Consider the following 25243-nt stretch of genomic DNA (forward strand, 5'->3'; position numbering starts at 1 on the left):
TTCCCCCTAGACTTCAGCAGAGGAAGGTGATTACAGCCCTGTATGACACTAAGGCCCGGATTTATACTTTTTTAGCACCGCATTTGCGTGATTTTTTTATGCAAAAGCGGCACAAACTTACAAAATTCAATTATATTTTGTAAGTTTGTGCCTTTTTTGCGTCAAAAAATTATGCAGCTAAAAAAGTATAAATCAGGCCCTAAGTCCCTAGCCCCTGGAAAAGGTTTGCCTCTATCTTGTTATACTATGTAGTAGTTTGATTATTATTTCTTAACATTGTTGAACATTTTTAGAATAACCAAGTATTAGTAAACCCATTGCAGCCTTTCAGTTACTAACATTCTGTGGAAACTTGACAATGGTTAAAAACAGTAAGTGAGAAGTTGAGATATCAGTTCCTTTGAAAAACAATCACAAGACAAAAGAACACAATCTATTAAAAAACATGAATATACTGAAGCAATTAATTATCAAGTTGCAATGAATCACAACATTAATAAATGTGCATTTATATTTGAAACATGTGCCTAAATAAGCATATATATTTAAGAAGGAGATAGTTAAAAGAGAAAATATATGAGGATTATAACAACATGCTGGTCCACAAGAGGTGGGGATTCCAGTCAAAAAGCAATTCAGCCACTAATCACACTGAAGAATCTGAAGTGCTTGTGTAGGAAGTAGCTGCAGTAACCCAGTCACAAAACTAATGTTGAATTGAAAAAACATTCAGCATTGAGTCACCACAAACAATATAGCCCCCATGCTTTCTAGTAAAATATAACTACTTCCTGTAACAAGATAGGCTCCCTAAAGTTAGAATAACAGCAGTATGTGATAGAGATGTTTGGAATGAATCAGCTGGATTACATTTAATTAAAGCAGCTCATGAGGGGATTGGTGTGGTGCATGCAAGAGTCACAGCCCCTCTGAATATTGCAAGAGGCTGTTGGTGGCTATTAATGTCCAAATCAACTAGACAGTATGTAAAAGAGTGCAAAAGCTGCCAATGAATACATTCTTCCACTATAGTGAGGTGTGGGAATGTCTAGCCTTATACTTCTTTTGATAATTTATTTATAAGGTGCATGTATAGGGTATAGCAAAATAGAGAGGGCTCATGAATTGGGAGTTTTTGGGAAATAAATAGTCCTGTGCACCGTACTCCCATCAAACTTAACCAAAAACGAAGGTACACAGTTCCAAACAGAAGGAAGGGAAGAAAGGTGCCCGTGAGACAACTCTAGTTAGAACAAGAGCCCTCACTCACCAATTGGTGACATGCTCGATGATAAAGCACGTCACCAATTGGTGACATGCAAGACCAAATGATAAAGATACATGAATAACACAGGCTGACCAAATCTTTGGAAGAATCTCAGTCTAGACAAAATAGTTATCATTAGGCATTCAAGAACCACCGTGCAGAATAACAACAATAGCACATAAATGATTGATACAGGATACATTTAGTTATTGCAGACAGACTGTTTACAATAAATGTATAAAGCACTCAAATTTAGAATGTGGCATCCCTAACTATTACTCTAATCAGATAAGCATGTTTGTGCTTCATGCAAAAAGAAAAGAAGACAACAATTAATTTGGAAAACATCTGACTTTGGCACTAACCAAAAATAGAAAACATAAAAAAATCAACAAGAAAGACAAATGTGCAATTTGGTTATACCTCTCCTAAACAGATTGGCAGGCAGAAACGTTTTCATCAGTGGAGGACCTTCTGGCCATCTTCCTTGATCAGTGACAATATATATAACAGCATAGCAATGTTTGGCCTTAATGCATCTGAACTGTCAGTGGCTGTGTTAGAAATGAGCTGTCTGGTTGGCAGTCAATTTGCACTCTGTCCAAGCAGGGACCCTCACTCTAGGCAGGGCAATGGAAAAACACACTTGGATAACCCCTGCTCACCCCTTTGGTAGCTTGGCACAAGCAGTCAGGCTTATCTCAAAGGCAATGTGTAAAGTATTTGTACCAACACACACAATAATACAGTGAAAACGCTACAAAATGGACACCACACAAGTTTAGAAAAATAGGCACTATTTATATCTAAATCAAACAAGACCAAAACACCAAAAATCCAACATACACAAGTCTAGATATGAATTTTCTAAAGAATAAGAGTCTTACTCCATATAAAACAAAGGAAACATTGTTGTAACACAAAGTACCTGGTTTGTGTCAAAAAGAAAGCCGCACGGGCAAGCGTGCGTCAAAAAAGTCAGCGATGCGTTGATTTCTTACTCATAAGTGAGGCTGTGCATCATTCCTTCTTCTGTCAGGTAGGTGATGCGTTGTTTTTCTCTCCCACAAGAGAGCGATGGGTCGATTTGCGGACGGGCACCCCCGATCCATGCAGGCTTGCTTTGATTTTTGATGCCCAGCGATAATGTGTGAGAAATCCGACCACACGTGTTGGAAAACCACACCTCGTGGGGTTTGCGTCATTATCAGCAGCCGCAAGCAGGTGTTACATTGTTTCTCCAGCCGCAATGCATTGATCTCCTAGCCACAATGCAGGTGGAACATCTATTTAAGCCACAAAGCGGGTGGCGTGTCGTTTTTCAACTGCGTTGCAGGTGGTGCATCAAAATTGTCCCTGCACGGTGTCCAGTGCGTGGATTTCAGTCATTGTTCTACCAAATTCACCTCTCAAGGGTCCAGGGACTGAGTAGGGCACCACTTGGCAGAGCAGGAGTCTCAGCAGAGAGTCCATGTGCAAGCAGAAGAAGTCTTTGATGGCCCTGAGACTTCAAAATAGGAGGCAAGCTCAGTCCAAGCCCTTGGAGATTCTTCACCAGCAGGAATATACCACAAAGTCCAGTCTTTGTCATCTTGCAGGCAGAAGCATTATTGCAGGCTAACCCAGCAAAGCGCAGTCACAGGCAAAGGGGAGGTACTCCTCCAGCTCTTCAGCTCGCTCTTCTCCTTGGCAGAGGTTCCTCTTGAATCCAGAAGTAATCTAAAAATCTGTGTTTTGGGTCCATTACTTATATCCCTTTCTGCCTTTGAAGTAGGCAAACCTCAAAGGAAAGTCTCTGTTGTACACAAGATCCTGCTTTGCCCAGGCCTGGCTTCAGACTCACACCAGGGGGTTGGAGACTGCATTGTGTGAGGGCAGGCACAGCCCATTCAGGTGTTACTGACCACTCTTCCCTCCACTCTAGCTCAGATAACCCAATCAGGATATGCAGGTTACACCCCAACTCCCTTTGTTTTACTGTCTAGAGGGGATTCGTAAACAGCCCAACTGTCAGTCTGACCCAGAAAAGGAATACACAAGCAGGCAGAGTCACAGAATGGTTTAAGCAAGAAAATGCTCACTTTCTAAAAGTGTCATTATCCAACTGAGAATTGAAAAAACACCTTTACCAAAAGATGGCAGGCAGAAAGCTAACACATATCGCATTATTACACTAGCAATAATAAAAGCACATCTGAACAGAGCAAGGATCTGAGCAGAACTGACTAGGCACTGACAGTAGCAGCAGAACTCAGAAACTCTACATCATCTCCTTCTGTTATATTACACTCCTAGAAAGCAACCAGCTAAAACTTTATTGGTCAGTCTAGCGGGTGATTTGAGTCAAAAGCCAATTAAATTTACTCCAGGTTCTTTGCTGTATCCTTTTCATTTTTCTGCATTCACCATTAGTTCATCCTTTCTCCATTCAGTCACCAGTTCCACAGCAGAATACAAATGTTGCAAATTAGACACAAACCTATTCATAAACTCAGTCCGCTTTCGTTCCCCGAGTACATGTTATCTTCAGGATGCCAGACAAATGTTGCAACATAAGAAACTAACCTTCCTACTGCGAGCAAAGAACATGTCACAGGATGCTTAGTAAAGCATTTCACAACATTAGCAGTTTAAACATTGCTGCATTCTGTTTAATGTAAGCCTTTTTAAAGCAGTAATAAAATATGCAATGTACAAGACGTCATAACTTTTAAACTATTAATCTTTTAATGATAAACATACAAAATACTTTTCATTAGTCAGTTAATTATTATTATTATGTTGAACTAGATTATGGTTACCACCAGAGAGGACATATTTTCCAAAACACAATCGTTTTCAGTATATCATTTTAAAAGCACACATTATTTTCATTTCGTTTTAGTCACACAATTTTATTAATATTGTTTATGCTTCAGCAATCCCTCCGCTAATATACAAAATATACTTAATAATATTTATATATTATGTCAGTTCAAAGTTTAGTCTCTCTACAATGTCTAGTGTTTCTTGGTTTTCTCCAGTTTTCAGTTTGTCTCAAATCATGAAAATATCTGCTTCTCATTTTCTCTAGTTTAATTTCTTCCCTCCTCTGTTCATTTTCCATCTTTTGTCTTTTAATCAGTATATACAATTTGTAAAATCCAATCATACAGATGACACACAACTACAATTAATAATGGTGTCAATATTTTTCCCACAATACCCTTACTGAGATTACCCAGCTAATTTTTCACTTTTGTAACACCTTTGCCAACATTTTCCCAAACCCTAGCTCTTCCGGATCTTTTAAATTGGAATTTGAATCTGTCAGGTTCTTCATAAAATTTCTAGTTCCTTTACTATAGTCTGGAATATTATTACAACAGTGTTTCAATTTCAGCCTCCGGCAGACTCTGCCCTCTTTTGCTAAAAGGTTGTCTAGCACAAGTCTATTCTGGAGAACCATTGAACGGACCACAGCCATTTCAGTATCCATTCAAATTACAGCTCCAGAAAAATCATTTAACATGTTATCCACAATAGTAGACAACTTTCTAATTTTCAGAGCATTCAGAACAACTCCTACAGAAGGAATAATTGCTCCAAATATATCCCCAATCGTTTCAGAATAAGTTTCTCTTTTTGATCTTGGTTTCTGCAATTCATTTGAGTTATGTGTGACATCTATATTGTCAATCAGGTAAATCTTCAGGAATACAACTAATTATTTTCGCCCACAGATGGAATGTATCCTGGGAATAACAGTTCATTTAACATATAGTCCCATGTATACTTAAAGAGAAATACATGTCTGCACTCACTCGTTCCCACAAACGTTTTATCAGTTCTGGATTGACGACTATGCACACAAAGCTTTCCTACATGTTTAAAGTCTAGAGCTAGCTTCCCTTTGGTTTTAGTTTCACTAAATGCATAGTACTTTTGAAATGTTCTTTTCACTAACCCTTTCTCTATTTTCTCCTTCAATGCCTTTCTCCTTTCATCAGTTTGATCTAGAAAAGGTTTTTCTATTGGCAAAAGCAAGCATGTAAGGTTTTTTCTATGAGCATAAGCTGTACCAAATGTTAGTGTAGGCTCAAAGAAACCTCTCACAATGTCTATATTCTTCCCTTTAGCTATGTTACTCAAATGATGCTTAATTGGAACAAAAGAAAACTCAACATATAGGTTAGAATAGAAATATTGTATGTACTCTTGGTTATAAAGCCTTGATAGTAAAAGACTACAACTAATTCCATATGTTAATGGCAAGCAATGATAAGTAACTCCTTACTGATGAAGGAGTTTGCATACAAACATAGCATTCTCTCACATTCATTATCTCAACATATTCATACAACAAGCAATAGAAAACATTAGAAGATAGATCTCCTTGTGAGTTGTCTAAGTGTAAATATTTCTCATCCCTGTTAAACTTTTCTAACTTCAAAAGTGTAGTAGTCTCTAAAGAACTAATATAACTATTTTCAAGTGTATGATGAATATTCACACTCACTATCAACACCAACCATATTAGCACACATACAACTCCCAAAGCAATACACATACACTTGCAACACCTATTGTTTTTTAACTCAATTATGATTGTTATCCATGACCTATAAAAATCAGAAAGTAAAAGAAAAAGAAAATATTTAACTATGCAGCCAAAAATCAAAAACAAAAATAATCTTCAATCTTCCTTTGCAGTTATATACTGCTTTCAGACTTTTCTCCAGAACTTTTGGCAAAATCAGTTTAGCAGCATGTCAAAAATCAGTTCCCAAAGTCTTTTTTAGTAGAACATAGTCTGTTGGACAGTGATTATCACTTGTAGCATGTAATGTCTCTCTTGTTCAGCTGGCAATGTAGTTTCAAATTTCAGTTCCTAAGTAATTTCAAGTTCCAAAATATTGATCTGGAAATTAACGATCAAAACCAAAAGACAAAAATTCATGTTGCCACTCATCTGCTGTCAAATATACCAATTCAGGACCTGAGTATCTACGATTTGCAACTCTTTTTCTCTGTGATCTCCGATTTGCTCTTATTTCTCCTTCACTCAGATCTTCGTCTGTATCTGCTCTTGTTGTCGTGTCTGGCTCTTCATTTATAGTTGACAGTACATCTGGAACCTTTTCACTTGTCTGCAATTTAGACCACTTGTTTTCTTTCACAGCTTTCTTTGAGTGTTGTTTACAAAACTGGACTTGCAACTCTTTTTGATTCCGCATGATTTTGACCTTCACTTGATGTACCTTCACCATTAGCTAATTCAGGAGGAGTCAGTCTGCATGACTTTGATTCAACTCAACTCCCTCCTCAGCTGGTCAGGAAACAATATCTGTTTCAATTGATCTTCCCAATCGTCTGCTTCTGGGAGAGTTTTCCTCTGACTTAACTCTCCTGCTACCTTTGCTGATGCTTGTGCAACTTCAAGTACCTCTATTTCATTTCTCAGAGGTGTGTTTAGCGCGTCTCTTAGAGGAGTACCTGGATCTTCACCAGTTTCCACTGTCTCTATTTCTGTTTCCACAGTCTCTCTTCCTGTTTCCACAGTCTCTCTTCTTCCTCCTTGAGACTATTCAATAGGTGTTGGTACTCTCAACAACTCTTCTTCCAGTGGATGGGGTGAACCAAGTTCAGAATTCCAGTCCACTTCACAGCAGTTGTCGTAACCAGTACTACCAGGAACAAGCCCTTCCACCTAGGTTCCAGACAAGTTTTTCTCACTTGATTCTTGACCACCACCCAATCACCAGCTTGCAGACTATGACACTGGTCTTGGGATGGCTGCATGCTTGTAGCTTCCACCTGGTGACAGAAATTGTGAGCCAGGTTCTTTCAGTAATCCAGCACCATATCATCTGTTATATTCACGGTACCATTTGCAGGAACAGCTGGCAACCTCATTGCTCTACCCATGAGCATCTCATGTGGAGATAGTCCAGGCTTTCTATCAGGTGTGTTTCTCATTCATCAGAAACAAAGGCAATGCATCTGGCCATTTCAGATTCGTAGATGCACACATTTTTGCAAGTGGTGCCCTCAGAGTTCCATTCATTTGATCTACTACGCTAGATGCTTCAGGTAGATAGTTACAGTGCAACTTCTGCTCAATGTTTAAGGCTAAACATAGTCATTTTATCACTTTGTTATTGAAGTGACTTCCTCTATCTGATTCTAAAGAGGCCAGGAACCCAAAATGAGGTATCAACTCCCTAAGTAAAAGCTTTGCTACTGTGAGACTATCATTTCTACAGTTAGGGTAGGCTTCAATCCAGTGACTAAAAATACAAACGATCACCAACACGTATCTCAGACCAACACACAAAGGCATCTCAATGAAATCCATCTGCATGCTGCTAAATGGACCTCCTGCTCTTCCAGTGTGACTCAAATTGACAACTGTTCTTTTTCCCACATTCACTTGTTGACATATACATCTGTGACAAATTACTTCAGCAACCTGCCTAAACTTTGGATTGGACCAGGATTGCTTAAATGTTCAAATCATTGCATCTCTGCCCATGTGTGCTTGACCATGGTATAGTCTTGCCGTTTGCGCCAGTAGACAGCTTGGCAACACCACCTGCCCTTTGTTTGTGATCCATAGGTCGTCCGCATCTCTTTGAACACATTTTAATTTTAACCAATTTATTTTCTCATCTTCATTAACATTTTCCTGCACATTTCTAATTTCCTCCCATGTATCAATTGCTGGTAGCATGTAATTTGCATTTACTGTATCCTCTTTTAGTTCTTCCAATTAAAAGAGATGCAGTTCAATGCGCAAAACCTTGCAACTTCATCCGCATAAGCATTTCCAGTTGAAACAAAATCATTTGGTTTCTGGTGTGCACTTCATTTAACCACATCAATCCTCTCAGGTAACTGTAGATAATTTCTAATTGGTGAGCCAGAAGAGGTCATGAAACCTCTGTGTGACCACAGCTGACCAAAATCATGGACTGCTCCAAATCCATACTGGCTGTGCTGTCTGTAAAAATTGTAACTTTAAGCTGTGCACAAATACAGCACAGTCTAGAAAGAGCCACCAATTCTGCCACTTGTGCAGAAAATACTCTTTGAAGCCATGAACCTTCACATATACCAGAAATTGTGCACACAGCATATTCAGATTTTAATCTTAACACATTTTCTCTTAGACAGGAACCATCAACAAAAACAACCTTATCATTTTCTTCTAACGGAGTATCTTGAATATCAGGTCTGGGTTTCGTGCACAGTTCAGTAACTTCCAGACAATCATTTTCAACTTCTTTCAGTTTCTTAAATTCAACTTTTTCTTCTTTAGAGCAAGGTTGCTGGGTGAAGCACTGTAAATCTTTTCAAAGTAACATGTGAAGAACCTAAAATGAGTATTCATATTTGTTAGGTATTGAGTTTTTGTTCTGGTGAGCAATTCTTCCACCGAGGCAGGGACCAAAACAGATAAAGAATGTCCCATCATAATATTTTCACATTGAACCAATGACAAACCAACCGCTGCCACAGCTCGCAAACGGCCTGGTAAAGCTGCTGAGACTGGATTAAAACTAGCAGAAAACTATGCTACTGGGCAATTTACACCTTCATGTACTTGGATCAGGACAGAAAGAGCACAAAAATCACGTTCATGACAAAACAACATAAATGGTTTCGTGTAGTCAGGCATTCCCAAAGCTGGTGCTCTGCACAAACTCTCTCTCAGCTCAGTAAAAGCTTCCATACAAGCTTCATCAAAGCGTACTGGATCAGAAACATCTTTGTGGATCAGTCTCTGTAATGGCTTTGACATAACAGAAAAATTGGGAATCCATTGGCGACAGTAACTCACCATTCCCAGAAACATCCTGACATCTCTTTGTGTAATAGGAGCATTTATTTGCAAAATAGCTGTAACTCCATCTCTGGAAACTTTCCTTGCACCCTTCTCTATTTGGTGTTCCAAATATTCCACTTCTTTCCGGCAGTACTGTAATTTTGCTGAGGACACTTTATTTCCATTCTCTCCCAAATTATTCAATAAGGCAATTTTACCGACTAATGTCTTTTCCAGAAAGGTCTCAAACTTTTAAACTAACTGTACTCTGTAAGTCAGTTGGCAAATCTTGTACTGTAAATGCAGGGTAGAAACTAATCAGTGGAAATTCTTCATTTACTGAATTGCATTCAATTTGCATAGGCGAATCATAATCACTATTCGTCTTAATAACAATTCCATCATTTGTATAGATTTCTTCCTAATAAGGAAACTGGACTTGAGTCAGAAACCACAAATTTATGCAAAGCTTCAAAATTACCAATTTTAACAGGAACTGGTTCAGTAATTGGGTTTGTTAGGAAATGATTTGCAACTCCTACAATCTGCACTGTTTTCCCAGAAAGTGGCACATTTGGAACTTCTGCAGTTCTCACTGTAGAGCATGAAGCTCCTGTATCAACTAGGAATGAAACATCATGATCCATTACTTTTCCATTTACATAAGGACCCTTTTGATTCACTTATAATTAAGTTGCTAACACACATTCTTCTTCATCTGAACTCTCACCCATCACTTCATCATTTGATTCATCCACACTATGGAGTGTAAACTAATGCACTGTTTGATTACTGTGATTTAACTTTTGACCTGTGTTGTGCTGAGGAAGCATCACCTGCTGCTGCACCATTGGAGCTTGTGGTATTTGCATTGATATCATATGTATTTGGGGCTGCATTTGCCGTGACTGTGGCACTTGAAAACGTGGCACACATATCTGTTGCCTCGATTTAGGAACTTTGCATTTGCTGAGGAATCTGCATCTGGTTTACATTATTCTGGACATTTTAATTAGGACCCCTCATTCTCAGTCCTCTCAAATTTGGAAAAAAGAGCTTTCCTTTTTCTTCATAACAATGCCCTCTTATACCATCATTGGACACTCCCGTTTCCAATGCCCTATGTTTCTGCAAGCGTGACATGGTAACATTATTTTCATTGTCTACATATCACTTGTACTAACAACAGTATTCAGATTGACACCACGATTTCATTTCCATTACCACCACAACCCCTACCTTTTGCCTGTCCCTGATTTTGAAATACTTGCATGTTTCCCTGCTGCTGTGGAAAAAAAATCCCTGCATTCCTCGTAGTGCTGCTTTAATGTGCATCACCAGCACCTTTTTCTTCAATATCTTCTGCTTCATTTCAATCTCATCATTACAGTATTTAGCAAACTGTAATCCTTCATCCACTGGTTTTGCTTGCCAGCATATCAAATGACTCTTAAGCATCTTACCAATTTCAGGTCTCAACCCACATGGGGTCTCTGGAGTCATCAGAAATGAATTTGAATTCAAACCTGACTTTCCCAAATTCTGTGAAGTCCTGGAATAACTTAGATCAATCAGTGGACCTGTCTTGTCTAAGGTCTGATGCATTGGAGATATAACTCCCACAGTAACATTGAGTCTTTCCATCTCTGCATTTTAATTAAAAATATTCTGTACACTGCTCTTATTATTGCACTGGGCAAACAATGGTACAACAGGACCAATAGTAACAGGTACTGTTAATGCTTCTGGACTTGATTGAACAGTCTGATTTCTAGAGTAAATTACTCCTGAATTCTGACCCGACATAATTGAAGAATTCAACTGTGATATTGTTACAGGTATATTCCTCAACATATCTGAACCTGCAGTGGAGCCACTCAATTAGGTGTAGGCTCCACCTGAACCATCATTGGTTTCTGGTAATCTATGACATCTGTGATGATTGCAATACTTGTACTGTCATGCTCGGTGCAGAACTCACAACAGGAATTGTAGGATAGACTACAGGTAACTCAACCTGAGACACAAGTGTCTGAGTAACTGTGATAGCAGGAACACTAGTTGCAACCTGTACTTGACTCTGTGTTACTACAACTGGTACTGGAGCACTTGGGCCAGTACTAGTACCCGGACTTGCTTCTTGTGCTACATATGACGACTTCTCAGTAACTGCATTATAAATTAATCATCTTCTGAGTCATCATCATAAGTCAATGATTTCCTAGCCTCATTTGACTTCAACTCATCTTATTCAGAAGAATCTTTATTCTTCTTCTTGGAATTTTGTCTGACACTGTTCTCTTCTTCTGTAACTGCAGGAAACATCCCAATTCCATGTAAAGTTTCAGTTCTCCAAACATTTTGCTCATTGTACCATCTTGCTTCTAATGATGTCTTCTCAACTTTTCTCATCCTCTTCTAAAATTGCTATTTCTTTTATAGTCTGGCCACTAGCTCCCAAATAGCTTAAGCTTCAAATTGTGCTGGTTTTGGAGGATGTTTTAACTCATACCGCACTCTTCTCATATTCTCTATAATTCTCATATTAAAAGTTCAATTGGCAGGAAGCTCTAAACCCCCTTCCTTTTCTGTACTTTTGCACCATTGTTTCAACCAAATACATGCTGCAGTACCTTTCTCTTCCATTACAATGTATGATGGTGTACCTTCTGGCGGGGCAATTCATCCTACTCTAACTGGAATAAAAGCATCTTCCTTGAGCTCTTCAATGCTTTGAAATTTTTCATTTTTACTTTAATCTTGCTTAAAACTAAAATGTAAATTTAAAATGGGAAGTAATTCAATCCCAAAATCTTTTTCGCTTGCCTTTCTCAACCAATAGCCCTTCGTGTTTGTCAACCAATCCGCTCACGGCTCCCTTTTGCCAATTGACCTATCTCAGCACAGACCTTAAGTGACGTCACAATCACACACAGCGGCTTACAAAGTCTTGCGGCTTGTCCTCCAAAACTCAATTCTCACAAAAACGAATGCAAATATTGTGAAAACTAAAGAAAAATCAACACACCAACTTATCTGCTTACTACTGGCAGGGAACACAGTCACTTCGGAAGCCTTACAGAATTTGACTGTGACTTTTAGCTCTAACAACTACTCATTCAACTTCGGCTTTCTCTGATTTGCAAGAAAAATTTGACCAGCAAATTCTACCCTTGACTAATACTAGATCCTCCTTGTGTACTCAGGAATCACCAATATCAGTCAAACTCGCACTCCCTTTACCACACACTCTAGGAATACTATTTGTCAACCACGCCTGATTGACCAAGTAAAAAGACAAGTTACAGCAACAACCAGTTGTCTCATACACTTGTACAATACTCAGTCTCCGAAGTCTTAGACCACGCACTGTATATCAACAACTAAGTGGGCAATTTTTTAGCACAATGCCCCACACATACAATTGAAGTAAAACATCTTTCTCTACATACACCCTTTGGAGTACGCACATTCCCTAACAAACTACATTGGAGTAAGCCCAATCACAAATCACACTAGGAACGCTGAGAACACCTTCAAACAAGCATTGGCAAAACCAAATTTCATCCAAACCAGCATTGGCAAATCTTCAAATTCTTTCTAAATGACATATAACCCCTCCTATTGAAGCGAACCCCCCCCCCCATTGAGACATAACCGTCCTCTGTTACCAAAATTGTGGGCATGTCTAGCCCTATATTTCTTTTGGTAATTTATTTATAAGGTGACACATATAGGGTTACTATCAATTACCCCTAGAGGTTGACACGGATCTTCGGAATCAGATAGGAGTGAGATGGTTAACAAAAATGAAATCAAACCAATAAACATCACCTTTCATATTGGAGTCAGTAACTTAAACACACCATGACCCATGTGACCATAAACCACCACACCAGTTTAGTAAAGTTCAAACATCTATTGCCCTTTAGATTAACAATGCTAAGATCATGTAAACCAAACAAGACAAAATGATAAAGATACATGAATAACACAGGCTGGAAGAATCTCAGTCTACACAAAATAGTTATCATTAGACATTCAAGAACCACTCAAGAACCACCATGCAGAATAAAAATGAATAGCAAATAAATGATTGATACACAATACATTTAGTTATTGCAGATTAATTGTTTACAATCCATGTATAAAACAGTCAAATTTAGAATGTGGCATCCCTAACTATTACTCTAATCAGAAAAGCATGTTTTGGCTTCATGCAAAAAGAAAAGAAGACAAAAATTAATTTGGAAAACATCTGACTGCGGCCCTAATAAAAAATAGCAGTTGAATTTCTAAAAGAGAAAACATAAAACATCAACAAGAAAGATAAATGTGCAATTTGGTTATACCTCTCCTAAATGGATCAGCAGGCAGCGAAGACTTCATCAGTGGAGCATCTTCTGACCATCTTCATGGTCAGTGATAATATAGAAAACAGTTCAGTAATGTTTTGCCTTAATGCATCTGAACTGTCAGTGGCAGAAAGCTAACACACAGCACATTATTACACTAGCAATAATAAAAGCACATCTGAGCACAGCAAGGATCTGAGAAGAACTGACTAAGCACTGACCGGAGCAGCAGAACTCAGAAACACTACATCACCTCATTCTGTTATATTAAACTCCTAGAAAACAACTAGCTAAAACTCTATTGGTCAGTCTATGGGTTGGTTTAAGTCAAAAGCCAATTAAATTCACTCCACGTTCTACCCTGTAGCCTTTTCATTTTTCTGCGTTCACCATTAGTTCATCCTTTCTCCTTGCAGTCACCAGCTTCTGCAGCAGAATACAAATGTTGCAGATTAGACACAAACCTATTTATAAACCTAGTACACTTTTGTTCCCCAAGTACATGTTACCTTCAGCGTGCCAGACAAATGTTGCAACATAAGAACATAACCTTTCCACTGCGAGCAAAGAACATGTCACAGGATGCTCAGAAAAAAAATTCACAACGTTAGCAGTTTAAACATTGCTGCATTCTGTTTAACGTGAGCCTTTTTAAAGCAAAACTAAAATGTGCAATGTACAACACTACATAACTTTTAATCTTTTAATTATAAACATACAAAATACTTTTCATTAGTCAGTTAATTATTATTATGTTGAACTAGATTATGGTTACCACCAGAGAGGTCATATTTTCCAAAACACACATTTTCAGTTTTCATTTTAAAAGCACACGTTATTTTCATTTTGTTTTATCACACAATTTTATTAATGATGTTTATGCCTCCACAGAGGCGACAAACACCCCAGCATGTGCAAGCAATACAACCATTTTAAACAGTTTAGCTCAATCATATCAGTCCACTTAAGCTAATAAATAAATATACATATATATTGATAGCAATGGATTTCTGTAGTTGGTGGATTTAGCAACAGTATCAGGTCACAGCTCTCACATATGCAAAAGACTTGTAATTACAATGGTTGGAGAGTGTTACTTTTCATTAGATTAAGGCATCTTTTACCTTTAAAGTATTCGCAGAAATGTTTACTAAGGAAGGACTATACCTTCAATTTTCATATCACTGTATGCTTGATTCAAATGGGGTAGTTGAGAGAGCCAACAGTTTTTTTCAAACAAGCTTAGACAGTAAAGGTGTTAAGTAACGTTGCACTCTGACTAAGCAACTTATAAAGTGCACAGACAGCTTTATATACTATTCAGGGAGGGGAGAATCTTAAAGATCAGTCACGCCTTGATCTGTTACAGGATTTGTAGCTCACTAAACAAAGTTTGGGTGCCACAAAGGAAGCTGCAGCCCATCAATGTAGTCATAGTACCTATGGCTGAGAATTTAGGAGAAAGATAACATTTGATTATGCCTACAGAGAGCTTGTGCCAGTCATAGCATAGAAGGAATTGAGAACCGTGGAACTATCACCACTGCCCATAGAGAAAACAAGTAGTAAAGTAGTATCATATGGCCCACCTTGTACAGATGATCAGTGTAATCAACAAGAGTGTCAGAGTTTGTACTCGAGTCAGAACACCCTCTGTATGAGGAGCAACCAAGTTGACGCACAGATCAATAAGCGGTAAGCACTACAATGCTTAAAAATGCATTTACAGCATCTGCACTGACGCATCTCACATTACACTGAAAACATTTTAAATGAAAGCACCAGAAACCCATCAGAAATTAACTTTAAAGTGTCTGATTGTCAAACCATTAATTAATCAATCACTGATAAAACTATAGTTTTAAAATTACTTTCATAGATAATTCACACCTAAATTGGCAAAGTAGATAGGTGGAGTTAAGAAGTGCAATGACAACATATATTAAACTTCCCTGAACTTAGATCTGAATAGCTTTGACACTGGTTTCTTTCATAATTTGGTTGACCATAGTGGTGTTTCGTATTCAAATGGTGCACAATAATTATATTCCAGAGACTGAGGATCTAAGCTCAGCATTGATGAAGTGAGACAAGCAGGAAAATTGACACAGAGTTACTAAGAGTATGTTGAGTGAGTCTACAGTCAAGATAATAACAAACCTGCTGCAAATGAAGTCTGTTGGGAGAACCTAGTATCAGATCCTAGGACCAGCAGAGACTGTACAAGTGTCACAGATCTTTTGTCTAAGCCTAGATGACATTTTATTACCAGGGCCCTTTGCTAGTGGCTAGGATAAGAATACTATAAATAACGTGCATAATGAAATGCAATCCTGTTTCAATGTATGATGCTGATCCTTATCTCGCTACGGATAACTATTGGGATTTGTACTGTTACAATCGATATGCTGGCAGATTTTTACATGTTTTAAATATCATTATGATGGTGCTTCCACACAGTCAGTGGGGTTGCAAAATTCCTTTACTTCAAACCACCATCAAAATATAAGTTTTACCCTGGCAGTTATTTCAACAACCAGAAATATATAAATCTTGCTTTTCTGTTTCTTTGAGACAAAAAATTATTTTTTCTTCTATGTTTGGACCAATAGACTCAACAAGGAGTTGTGGTGTGGAAAACGCAATCTCTCACGGAAAGTGAAGGGAAGTAGGGAAAGGCAAATTCAGGGAAATGTTACTCCTTTTCCTTCTCTACTGTCCTGAAGATGTTAAATTCTGTCTAACAATGTTCATCAAATAGAATGCTTTGATTTCAAAGATTTTAGAGAATTACTAATTCCTATTTTTCCTAGACAAAATGACCTGCATGTTCCAAACTAGAATTGGAGAAGGGCATTAAAAAGAGATTAAATGAATGCTTTGAGCGTTAACGGTACTTTAAACAATGTAACAGATGAGTCAAAGGCAACATGCAATTGGAATGTGCACAAATTTCATCAGAGATTTGCTAAAGGAATTGTGGGACGACAAGAGAATAGGATAAGTTATGCGTAGGTTTAGGAAGGTCAATTATGGCCTAAAAGTGCCCTCTTGCTAAAATAAAAGACCACATTGAATCATTTAATGAAGAAATGAATGTGATCATGTTGCTAGAGGGGCTGCAACAGAAAAGTATGTCGAAATAATACTTACTCTTGTGGCTAACAATGGCATCAATTAAAAAATCTGCCAATTCCATTAGCAAAGCAGCCCCAGAGCTTAGGGAGACAGATGTTTCAACTATTAGGGGCATAGTCAAAATAATAGATGGGGACCTTAGACTACTAAAAGATAAGTGTATTCAGTTTCAGAATTGACTTGATCTTCCCAAACAATTGTGAAAGACTCCCTGGAAAACTATAAGCATGGAAACACGCACCGCAAAGCTGTGTTTGTTTGCAATCTTTCTTACAGGTGCTGATATCTAACAGAGTGACATGGAGTCTTAACTACATAATCTTTGAACCTTATAGTATAAATAACAAAGACAACAGTTTAAGTAAACATGACTCAACGTGTTCTAGTTTTAACACAAAAATTCACGCCATCTCTATTCATCCCAATTGCAAAGCCAGGTATTACATGGTTAATTCATTAATGCATTATAATACTAATAAATGTTTCACATTTTCAGGGTTGTTTGTTTAAGAAAATAATGGTAAGTGCAATGAACGGGGAAATGCCTTTGAATATTATTCTTGGAAAATTCCTTTATTCATGGCATTGCTTGTTGGAAGAGCAATTTCTCTGTACGACAAATTGCGTTAGCCCATCAGGCCCTTAACATATATTTTAGCACATTATACTGCACTGTGAATGTAATACAACGAATTTGATCAACCAACATATACTGATGATGGCTCGAAGCAAACAGTTACTGAAGAATGTATAACGATGAAGAATGGTTCATACTTACTTAGATTTGCAAAAACGTGCTATTTGAGAAACGAATACACTTTTGTGCATGCTGAGAGTGAAGGCTTTTATGTTGTGGATATGAACTGGCCCCACCACTGCAGGTACCAATTAGATTGCTCCACTAGTAAAATATTAACACGTTCTCATATGCTAGCCTTAACCAACTTGCTGGTACAAGTTCACTATTAGCAAAACAATATATAACACTAAATCCACAGAGGATTATTATATTCACGGGTAGCACATAGTCCAACACCTAGATATTACAAATAACACACCCACAACCATTTATAGAGACCTTAGAATCTATTTCACATGAATCGCACAGCACATGATTGGCCTCACATATAAAAACCACAGGTGAGGAAATATTAAGGCCTGGATTTATACTTTTTGGTGAAAAACTGCACCAACGCAGTTTTGCACCAAAAGGTTTAGCACAGGCTTGCACCATTTTTGAGCACCAGCCGGGCACCATATTAATGGAATGGTGCAAACCGGTGCAAAGGGTAGGCTAGCGTAAAAACAAATGACGATAGCCGGGTGGGGCAGGCGGTTTGGAAGAAGGGGGTTTTGCAACAGAAAATGACGTTAGGCAGGTTATAGTAAAAAAAATGACTCTATCCAGCCTAGCGTCATTTTGTGATGGAAAACCATCCATACCACATGACTCCTGTTGTAGAAAAGACAGGAGTCATGCCCACCACCCCAATGGCTAGCACAGGGGACCAGGGTCCCCTGGGCATGGCCATTGCACCCAGTGCCATGTAGGGGGGGGCCCACTTCATGGTCCCCAACAGCACTTAAAAAAAAGTAAAATACTTATCTGTGCTTACCTATACTTACCTGGGATGGGCCATCCATCCTCCACTGTCCCTCTGGTGTGGGTGGGGGTGTCCCTGGGGCCTGGGAAGGGCACCTGTGGGCTTATTCCATGGTGTTCCACCATGGAAATAGGCCCACAGGTCCCCTAATGCCTGCCCTGACCCAGGTGTTAAATACTGGTCCTCCCCCCTGTGCGTGATTTTAGCACGGGGGGATAAAGATGGTGCTAAGGCCACAGAGTCATTTTTTGCACAGGAATGCCTTTTTTGCATCTCATTGGCGCAAAGTAGGTTTCCATGTCCAAAAAATGACTTTAATGCCATAAATTGGGCGCTAGACAGGTCTGGCGCCAAATTATAAATATGGAGTTAGTTTTGCACTGAATTTGTGTGAAAAAAATGACGCAAATTTGGCGCAAAACAAGTATAAATATGCCCCTAAGTGCACTCAAATATATACTAGGATCCACTTCACAAACACTATATGGTATGTCACATCTAGTTTTTATCTGATTTAGCTCCAGTACTACTAATGGCCGATGCATCACAATTTTTTATATAAATGATAAAGAAATGAATGCATTCAGTAGACATAAGAGGTGTTCAAAGAGAGAATCAGCAGATTAACCAGTATCAGTACTGCAAAGAAAATGTCAAGAGTGTTTCTGGCTTGTGAATTGTTTGTGCAAAAGTACAAGTCAGTGATTTGGCACTTGACTAATTCACTGAAGAATAACACCAACAACAAATAATGGTCTAAAACACCGAGAAACAATGCTAAGAGCTCATCTCATCACACTTTGTATATGCTCCAGTAGTCGTATCCTTTTACTGAGTGTGTGTCAATTAGTGTTTCAAACATGTAGGTGGTACGCAGTGCCACACAATAACTATGCGCACCTTTAGTAAACCTAGACCTAAGTTGTAGACCTGTTGTTACCAGTAGCTCATTTTTCTTATTCACCTCTATCTGGTTTATTCTGAATTCAAAAAAGAAATGTGTTTATGGGACCTACTTCCAGTTATTTTAGAGAAAAAAAGGTTACACTTGTGTGTGGGATCCAATGTACCAATTGGCTGACTTTCAGTGAAGTGCCGCATTTACCAAGTAATTTTACTGTTCAAGATGTTGTAATCCAGCAAGACATAAAAATGCCATTTGCAAGGCTTTTCAGAAGACCTGCCTCATCAATATTCATGAGAAAGATTCAGTCAGCAAATCTGTATGAACGGCTGCAAATGCAAATATCGAGACATGCAATGGGCAGCAGAGCTTCAACTGTGCATCCAGTGTGGTGGCATGGCACAAATAAAGGGGATATTGACAGCAGCATGCAACAGTCCATGAGACTCACATCCATTCCCCTTGACTTCCACAGTAGTAACTCTCACAGTGGCAGCTGTCCTTCCTGCAGAGATTCCACTTTGCAAATGGCCTCTGACTCACTGCTACATGTTAAGTATTCAATTATGTGCTACTGCCGAAACGATCACAGTGCATTTACACATTTCTTTGAATGCCCTTTTGTTAGCCATTTAGCATTTCAATTCTAAGTGTGTGGATTTATTTATTTAAAATATACATGAAGTGCTATGCATTTCCTTTCAGATAATCCAGAGTACCCAGTGAAATACAGAGTGCAATGAATGTGCCCAAAGGTGTGGCTTTTAGTTGAATGCACACTAGAACAGATCAGTCTTCACTTTCCTAAATGGTTATAGTTTTTCACCTTGACTGGCCCAAAAATCCTAGTGATCTGCCTCAACCTTTATCCTGTCTGAATTGAGAGAAAATGTTTATAATTGCTGATCATAAGAGTGGGCCTCTATCGCAGTATGCCTCCTGCATGGTACAAAGAACTTTGAATCTTATTCTTGTATCTACTGGGAGCCTGTGCAAATGCGTTCATGTTGTTTTGAAATGGTCAGATCATCACAGGTTCATACACAGTCTGGTATCTTGGTTCTCGATCCATTGAAGCCTGTCAATCAGTTTCAGTAGTCTAAGTTGCTAACACGACTCCTGCAAACTCGTCCCAGCAGTCATTTTCCAGGAGTGGAGGGATGCTTCTGAATAGGGATAGATGCAAATTGTTTCCCTTGATCACTTCATTTACCTAGGGCATAAAGGATTAAATCAAATTTGAATAGGACTCCCAGATTCTTAACTTTCAGTGGAGTGGATGGCAATACTACTAAATATGTGTCCCAGTCAAATGCTAGTCAGAGGGAGTCTTCTCCTATAAAAAATATGTTTATCTTTGTAACATTCTGACAAAGCAAACTCTCTTTCACCCTGAACAAAATATGGTGCAGACAGATGATGATGTTGGAGATTTGTCAGTCTGTTGACTAGCTGAAAGTGGATTTGAGTGTCATACGCATACCTTTGAAAGCTCATTTGGCACTCTTCTAGTTAATGTGCCAATAGGCACATGTAAGTGTTGAAGAACAGGCACCAAAGTGATGACTCCTGAGGTAGTCTGCACAACACCTTCCAGTATGAAGATTTCATTTACCAAACTAGGACTTGTTTGCTAAAGTTTGAGAGAATTGATTGAATCCATTTCAAATTGAAGTCATTCACTCAAGCCCATTCCCCTAGCCTGCTGAGAAGTATGCCAAGATCTATGATGTGGTAAACTGCTGAGATTTCAAGCATTTTAAAGGGTGTGTACTTCTCATCCAACAGCAACACTAGATCTTCGCGGATATTAGTCAGGACAGTCTCAGTACCTCTTGCTGGCCTACACCCAGAATGGTGGTCATTAAAGATTACATTTAATTACTGCGAATGTCGGAAGCTTTTGCCCTTGAGCTGTTGCTGATAGGCCTTCTTTGGTCATTAGAAAAAATGAGAGTAAAGAAGATTGATCATAGGTGGATTCACAGAACCAAAAGTTGACAATTTCGGGTCAAAGACCAGAAGGATTTCTTCACAATACTGTCATATGGCAAAAGGGTGGACCTTCAATGTTCTCACATTTGTCACTTGATAGTGTAAAACATCTCCCTAGTGTGGTTTGTGGTCACAGTGATTCAATTGGCAATGCAGGGATTTTTAGTTTTCATAACAGATTCATCATCGGACCTTCTGTGCTTCTTACAATACATGTTATCCTGGTCTGTTTTTGATTTTCTCATTATTTGTTAGTGTTATTGGGTGGTGTATTTACGCTCATTGAAGTCCTCGTTAAACCATTTGGTGGTGAATTTGATGCTAGCCTTTGGTTTTCTGGTTCAGAGAAGAGTAAGCGCTTCCCAAGGTTGATGAGGTCTTATGGTAGAACACGTTCAGAAACATTTTTGTGATCGGAAATATTCATGGATGTTGTCCTAGTTTGGGTACAGAACTCCTCTTTGCTTATGTTTTTGAAGTGCCTAGCTATGATTGGGTGTGAGCTCTGGTTATTATGGTGATGTGTTGGTAAAATGCATTTGACAGGTTAAAAGAGAGAAATCAATTGTCTGACAGTGACTCTGTGTGTTGTGGGATATCGTCAATGTTTGCTATGTGTGAAGATTAAGTTCAAATTGTTTCCATCTATTGGACTTAATCTTCACACACAACACCAGGCCATGCGCGACCAGGGCATCCGTCTTTCCATGAACGTTTGGGGCTGGTTTCGATCCTGGTCTATCAATCCACAGTTTGAAGTCACTGATGAAGTTTTCTTCCCTGTTATTTGGATGGAGTGGGCAAGTTCAAGGAATTCCTCCAAGAACTAAGAGCTAGAGGCATCACTGCAGCAAGAAAATACTTACTTGGGTTCATTATATGTGGGACAATTACATATTTGAAGGAAGGAACTTTGGGCCAGATGTAGGTAGGTATGAAATTGCGACTTGCAATTTGCGAGTCATAGCGACTCGCAAATTGCAACTCGCAATACGAGATGCAGAAAGGTGTCTCAGACACCTTCTGCGACTCGCTATGGGGTCGCAAAGACCCACCTCATGAATATTAATGAGGTGGGTCGCAGTTTGCGACCCCATAGCGAGTCTAGGCACTCACAGGGATGGTGGCCTGCTGGAGACAGCAGACCACCATGTCCGTGACTGCTTTTTGAATAAAGCAGTTTTTCTTTTTTCTTTTTGCAGCCCGTTTTCCTTAAAGGAAAACGAGCTGCAAAAAGAAAAAATACCGAAACCATTTGGTTTCGTTTTTTTCAGAGTAGGCAAATGTTTTTTTTAGTGACATTCACAAAGGGGAAGGGGTCCCATGGGGACCCCTTCCCTTTTGCGAATGAGTTACCATCCACTTCAAGTGGATGGTAACTACGAGTTGGTTTGCAACCGCATTCGCGGTCCCAAAGCAACTCTGCATGGCGATGCGGTCGCAAATAGGAAGGGAACACCCCTTCCTATTTGCGAGTCGCAGCCTCAAATTGCGAGTCGGTACCGACTCGCAATTTGAGGTTGGGCATCGCGTTAGGCCTTTTGCGCCTCGCAAACTGCGTTTTTTTGCAGTTTGCGAGGCGCAAAAGGCTTGCTACATCTGGCCCTGGATGTCTCAGTACAGAGCAGGTGTGGGTGAGTGCATTATCACCAAACCTATTTCCTTTATACCCCAAAGTGTGGTAGAGGGTTTCATTCAGTTGGTCACTGAAACCTGCAATGACAATTGCAACTTCTACTCGAATTTATACATTGCATTTTTTACCTTTGCCAATTATGTCACTTTGCATTGTAGAAACTTTGCAAGTGCAAAAGCATTTTGTATATTTGGCAACCAGTTTTTTCATTAATACTTGTGGGCTGAGTGTCCTCAGAATGTTTGTTACTAAGCAATGAGTAGCATCGAAGGACCACTCATTGAGGATATGCTACCTGCATTTATGGGTATCATTTGTTTATGCCACAAATGAAATTATCATTCACCTGCCTGTAGGTTTGGCTCTAGTTGAACTGAAGGCAGACAGTCCTAAATTGTGCTGGTGTATTTAAGTGTCAACTTTAAATAATGCAGTTACATAATACAAGAAAGAGGGTTGTGTAGTGGTACCGCCCATTAACAATTACTACTTGGATGCCATCAGAACCCACAGAGAACGATCTGTGTCAGGATGTATTAATACTGGGGATATGTTCCATTTGTAGCAAGTGGTCTGAAGTGACTGTAAGGTGAAATGCCAGCACGTCACATAATCCTCTGTCAGATATTTAATAATGGACATTTTGCCAGTCTTGGATGGCACTGCACACCCTCTATAAAGAGCAGATAACGCAGACATCACTGAGTACAGTTGGAGAGGCAACACGTTGATGCCACAGTTCTTTCTTTCCAAGTGGATTCTGCCGTAAAGGAACAGTTGCTATTAGGGAGTATATCATCAGGCTCGAGGAAGTGTGTTCAAGAAAATGGTATTACTTAATGTTGTCTGTGATAGTTTTACACGAAATCTCATTCACACTGGACAATCCTGCATCATATACTATCAGGTCTTCAATACAGCTCTGGTCTTAATCGTTTCTTCACAATGTAGGCTGTCTTGTGTCACTGCTGAAAGTATTGATCTATGTGAAATGGACATACAGGGCTCATTCAAGGTGACATGAATTTTGCAGGGTATCAGTTTCATACCACTAAGTGTGACCTATCAATTGCTCATTGGGATCATCCATTAATTTACTATCTTCACTTTTGAATCGCGTTCTCTGAAAGCACATAAAGCATACACACAAAGGCAGGATCCTGTCACAAATCGAGACCCATATTAACTAAAAAAAATTGCATCATGATTGTACCGCTTTTTTGGTGCAGTCACAACAGAAAATGCCTGCAAAGATTTAACAAAACCATGCAGGAGCTGATTTGCATCGCTTTGTAAACACCTTGAGCTACGTTCTGTTACATTGTGTCCGGTAGGCATTACCTAGGTGGAGCATGGGCATTCCCCTGCATTCACCCATGTATTTTGAAGCACACCCAGGTTTATTAAAGGCGGTAAACCTGGACTTCTGCCAAAATGGTGCACCTACCCGAGAGAGGCATAACACCGAGAAATATCTTAATTTACCTCATTACTGTCTCTTTCCATGTGTGCTGCATTCTACAGCACACACAGATAGAGGAATACACCTCAAAGGATTGTTTTTGTGGAAGAAGATATCTCTACATGCACAAAAATAATCCTGTCCATTATACTGACAATCTTGCACCACGGCGCAAGGGTGCCAGAGCAATGAGAGAGCTTAAGTGTGCCACATCTTTGTAAACATGGCACATTTCTCCACTCTCCTTTTTTTAATGAAATGCTTCCCTTGTTGTGCTGCGTTGCATGAAAATTTCCTGACTAAAGTGTGACTCAGAATTTATAGCAGTGTGAATGGAATACTGAAATTAGAGATCTTGAAGATAGTTCACTATTTTCTCTATGGGATCTTGTGTACTTACTCATAATTTTAGAGCGGCCTTGCACATTAGAGTCAAATGTTATTGATTATTGTGGTAAATTTGTGGAGTTTTGTGAGATTATTTGGCATCCGCTACGCTACTGTCAGTTGTGTCTGCTGCCACTTCCAAATTTCCCTCTGACCTTCCTATCACTTTGTAGAACACCTGGATTAGCCGCAGCCCTATGCTACAACGGAGAGTGTACCACGCTATGGCCGCTGTCCTAAGGAAGTTGTATGTTTTAGGAGGGAATGATTTGGACTACAACAACGACCGGATTATAGTGCGCCACATAGACTCGTACAACATCGACACAGACCAGTGGAGCCGCTGTAATTTCAACCTTCTCACAGGTAAGTCCTTCGTTTTGCAGTGTCTTTGGTGTTCTTTGGGAAAGGTGAAGGTTGACATGTATAAATGTAACATTGGGGACCGGGGTTTTAAGTTGGCCGTGTCCCTCCGGGTGTGAGACCCACTAGTAATCAAAACAGACTTTGAAACGGGTCCCTACGCTTCTCTATGTTGACGTCCTTTACTTTCTTGCCATTAAAACCACCGATCAATTTCTGAACAATAAATGATCTATATCAGTGATTTAGTTCCCGTTTAGATATTACATTTTGCTTAATTCTGCATTCCCCACGAGTGCTGACTGTTTCCAGGTTGTTGAGGAGA

At 39.1% G+C, this 25243-nt stretch overlaps 1 protein-coding gene across 1 annotated transcript in view; it reads left to right on the top strand.

Moving 5' to 3' along the window:
- The window catches only part of KLHL32 (kelch like family member 32), an 866209-nt gene that overhangs the window by 794679 nt on the left and 46287 nt on the right, over positions 1–25243 (top strand). The window contains exon 9 of the mRNA XM_069235531.1: positions 24729–24921. Within this exon, the coding sequence (XP_069091632.1) occupies positions 24729–24921 (193 nt within the window). The remainder of the gene's footprint in view (positions 1–24728; positions 24922–25243) is intronic.

This window comes from Pleurodeles waltl, chromosome 5 (genome assembly GCF_031143425.1).
Source record: "Pleurodeles waltl isolate 20211129_DDA chromosome 5, aPleWal1.hap1.20221129, whole genome shotgun sequence".
Classification (NCBI taxonomy): domain Eukaryota; kingdom Metazoa; phylum Chordata; class Amphibia; order Caudata; family Salamandridae; genus Pleurodeles; species Pleurodeles waltl.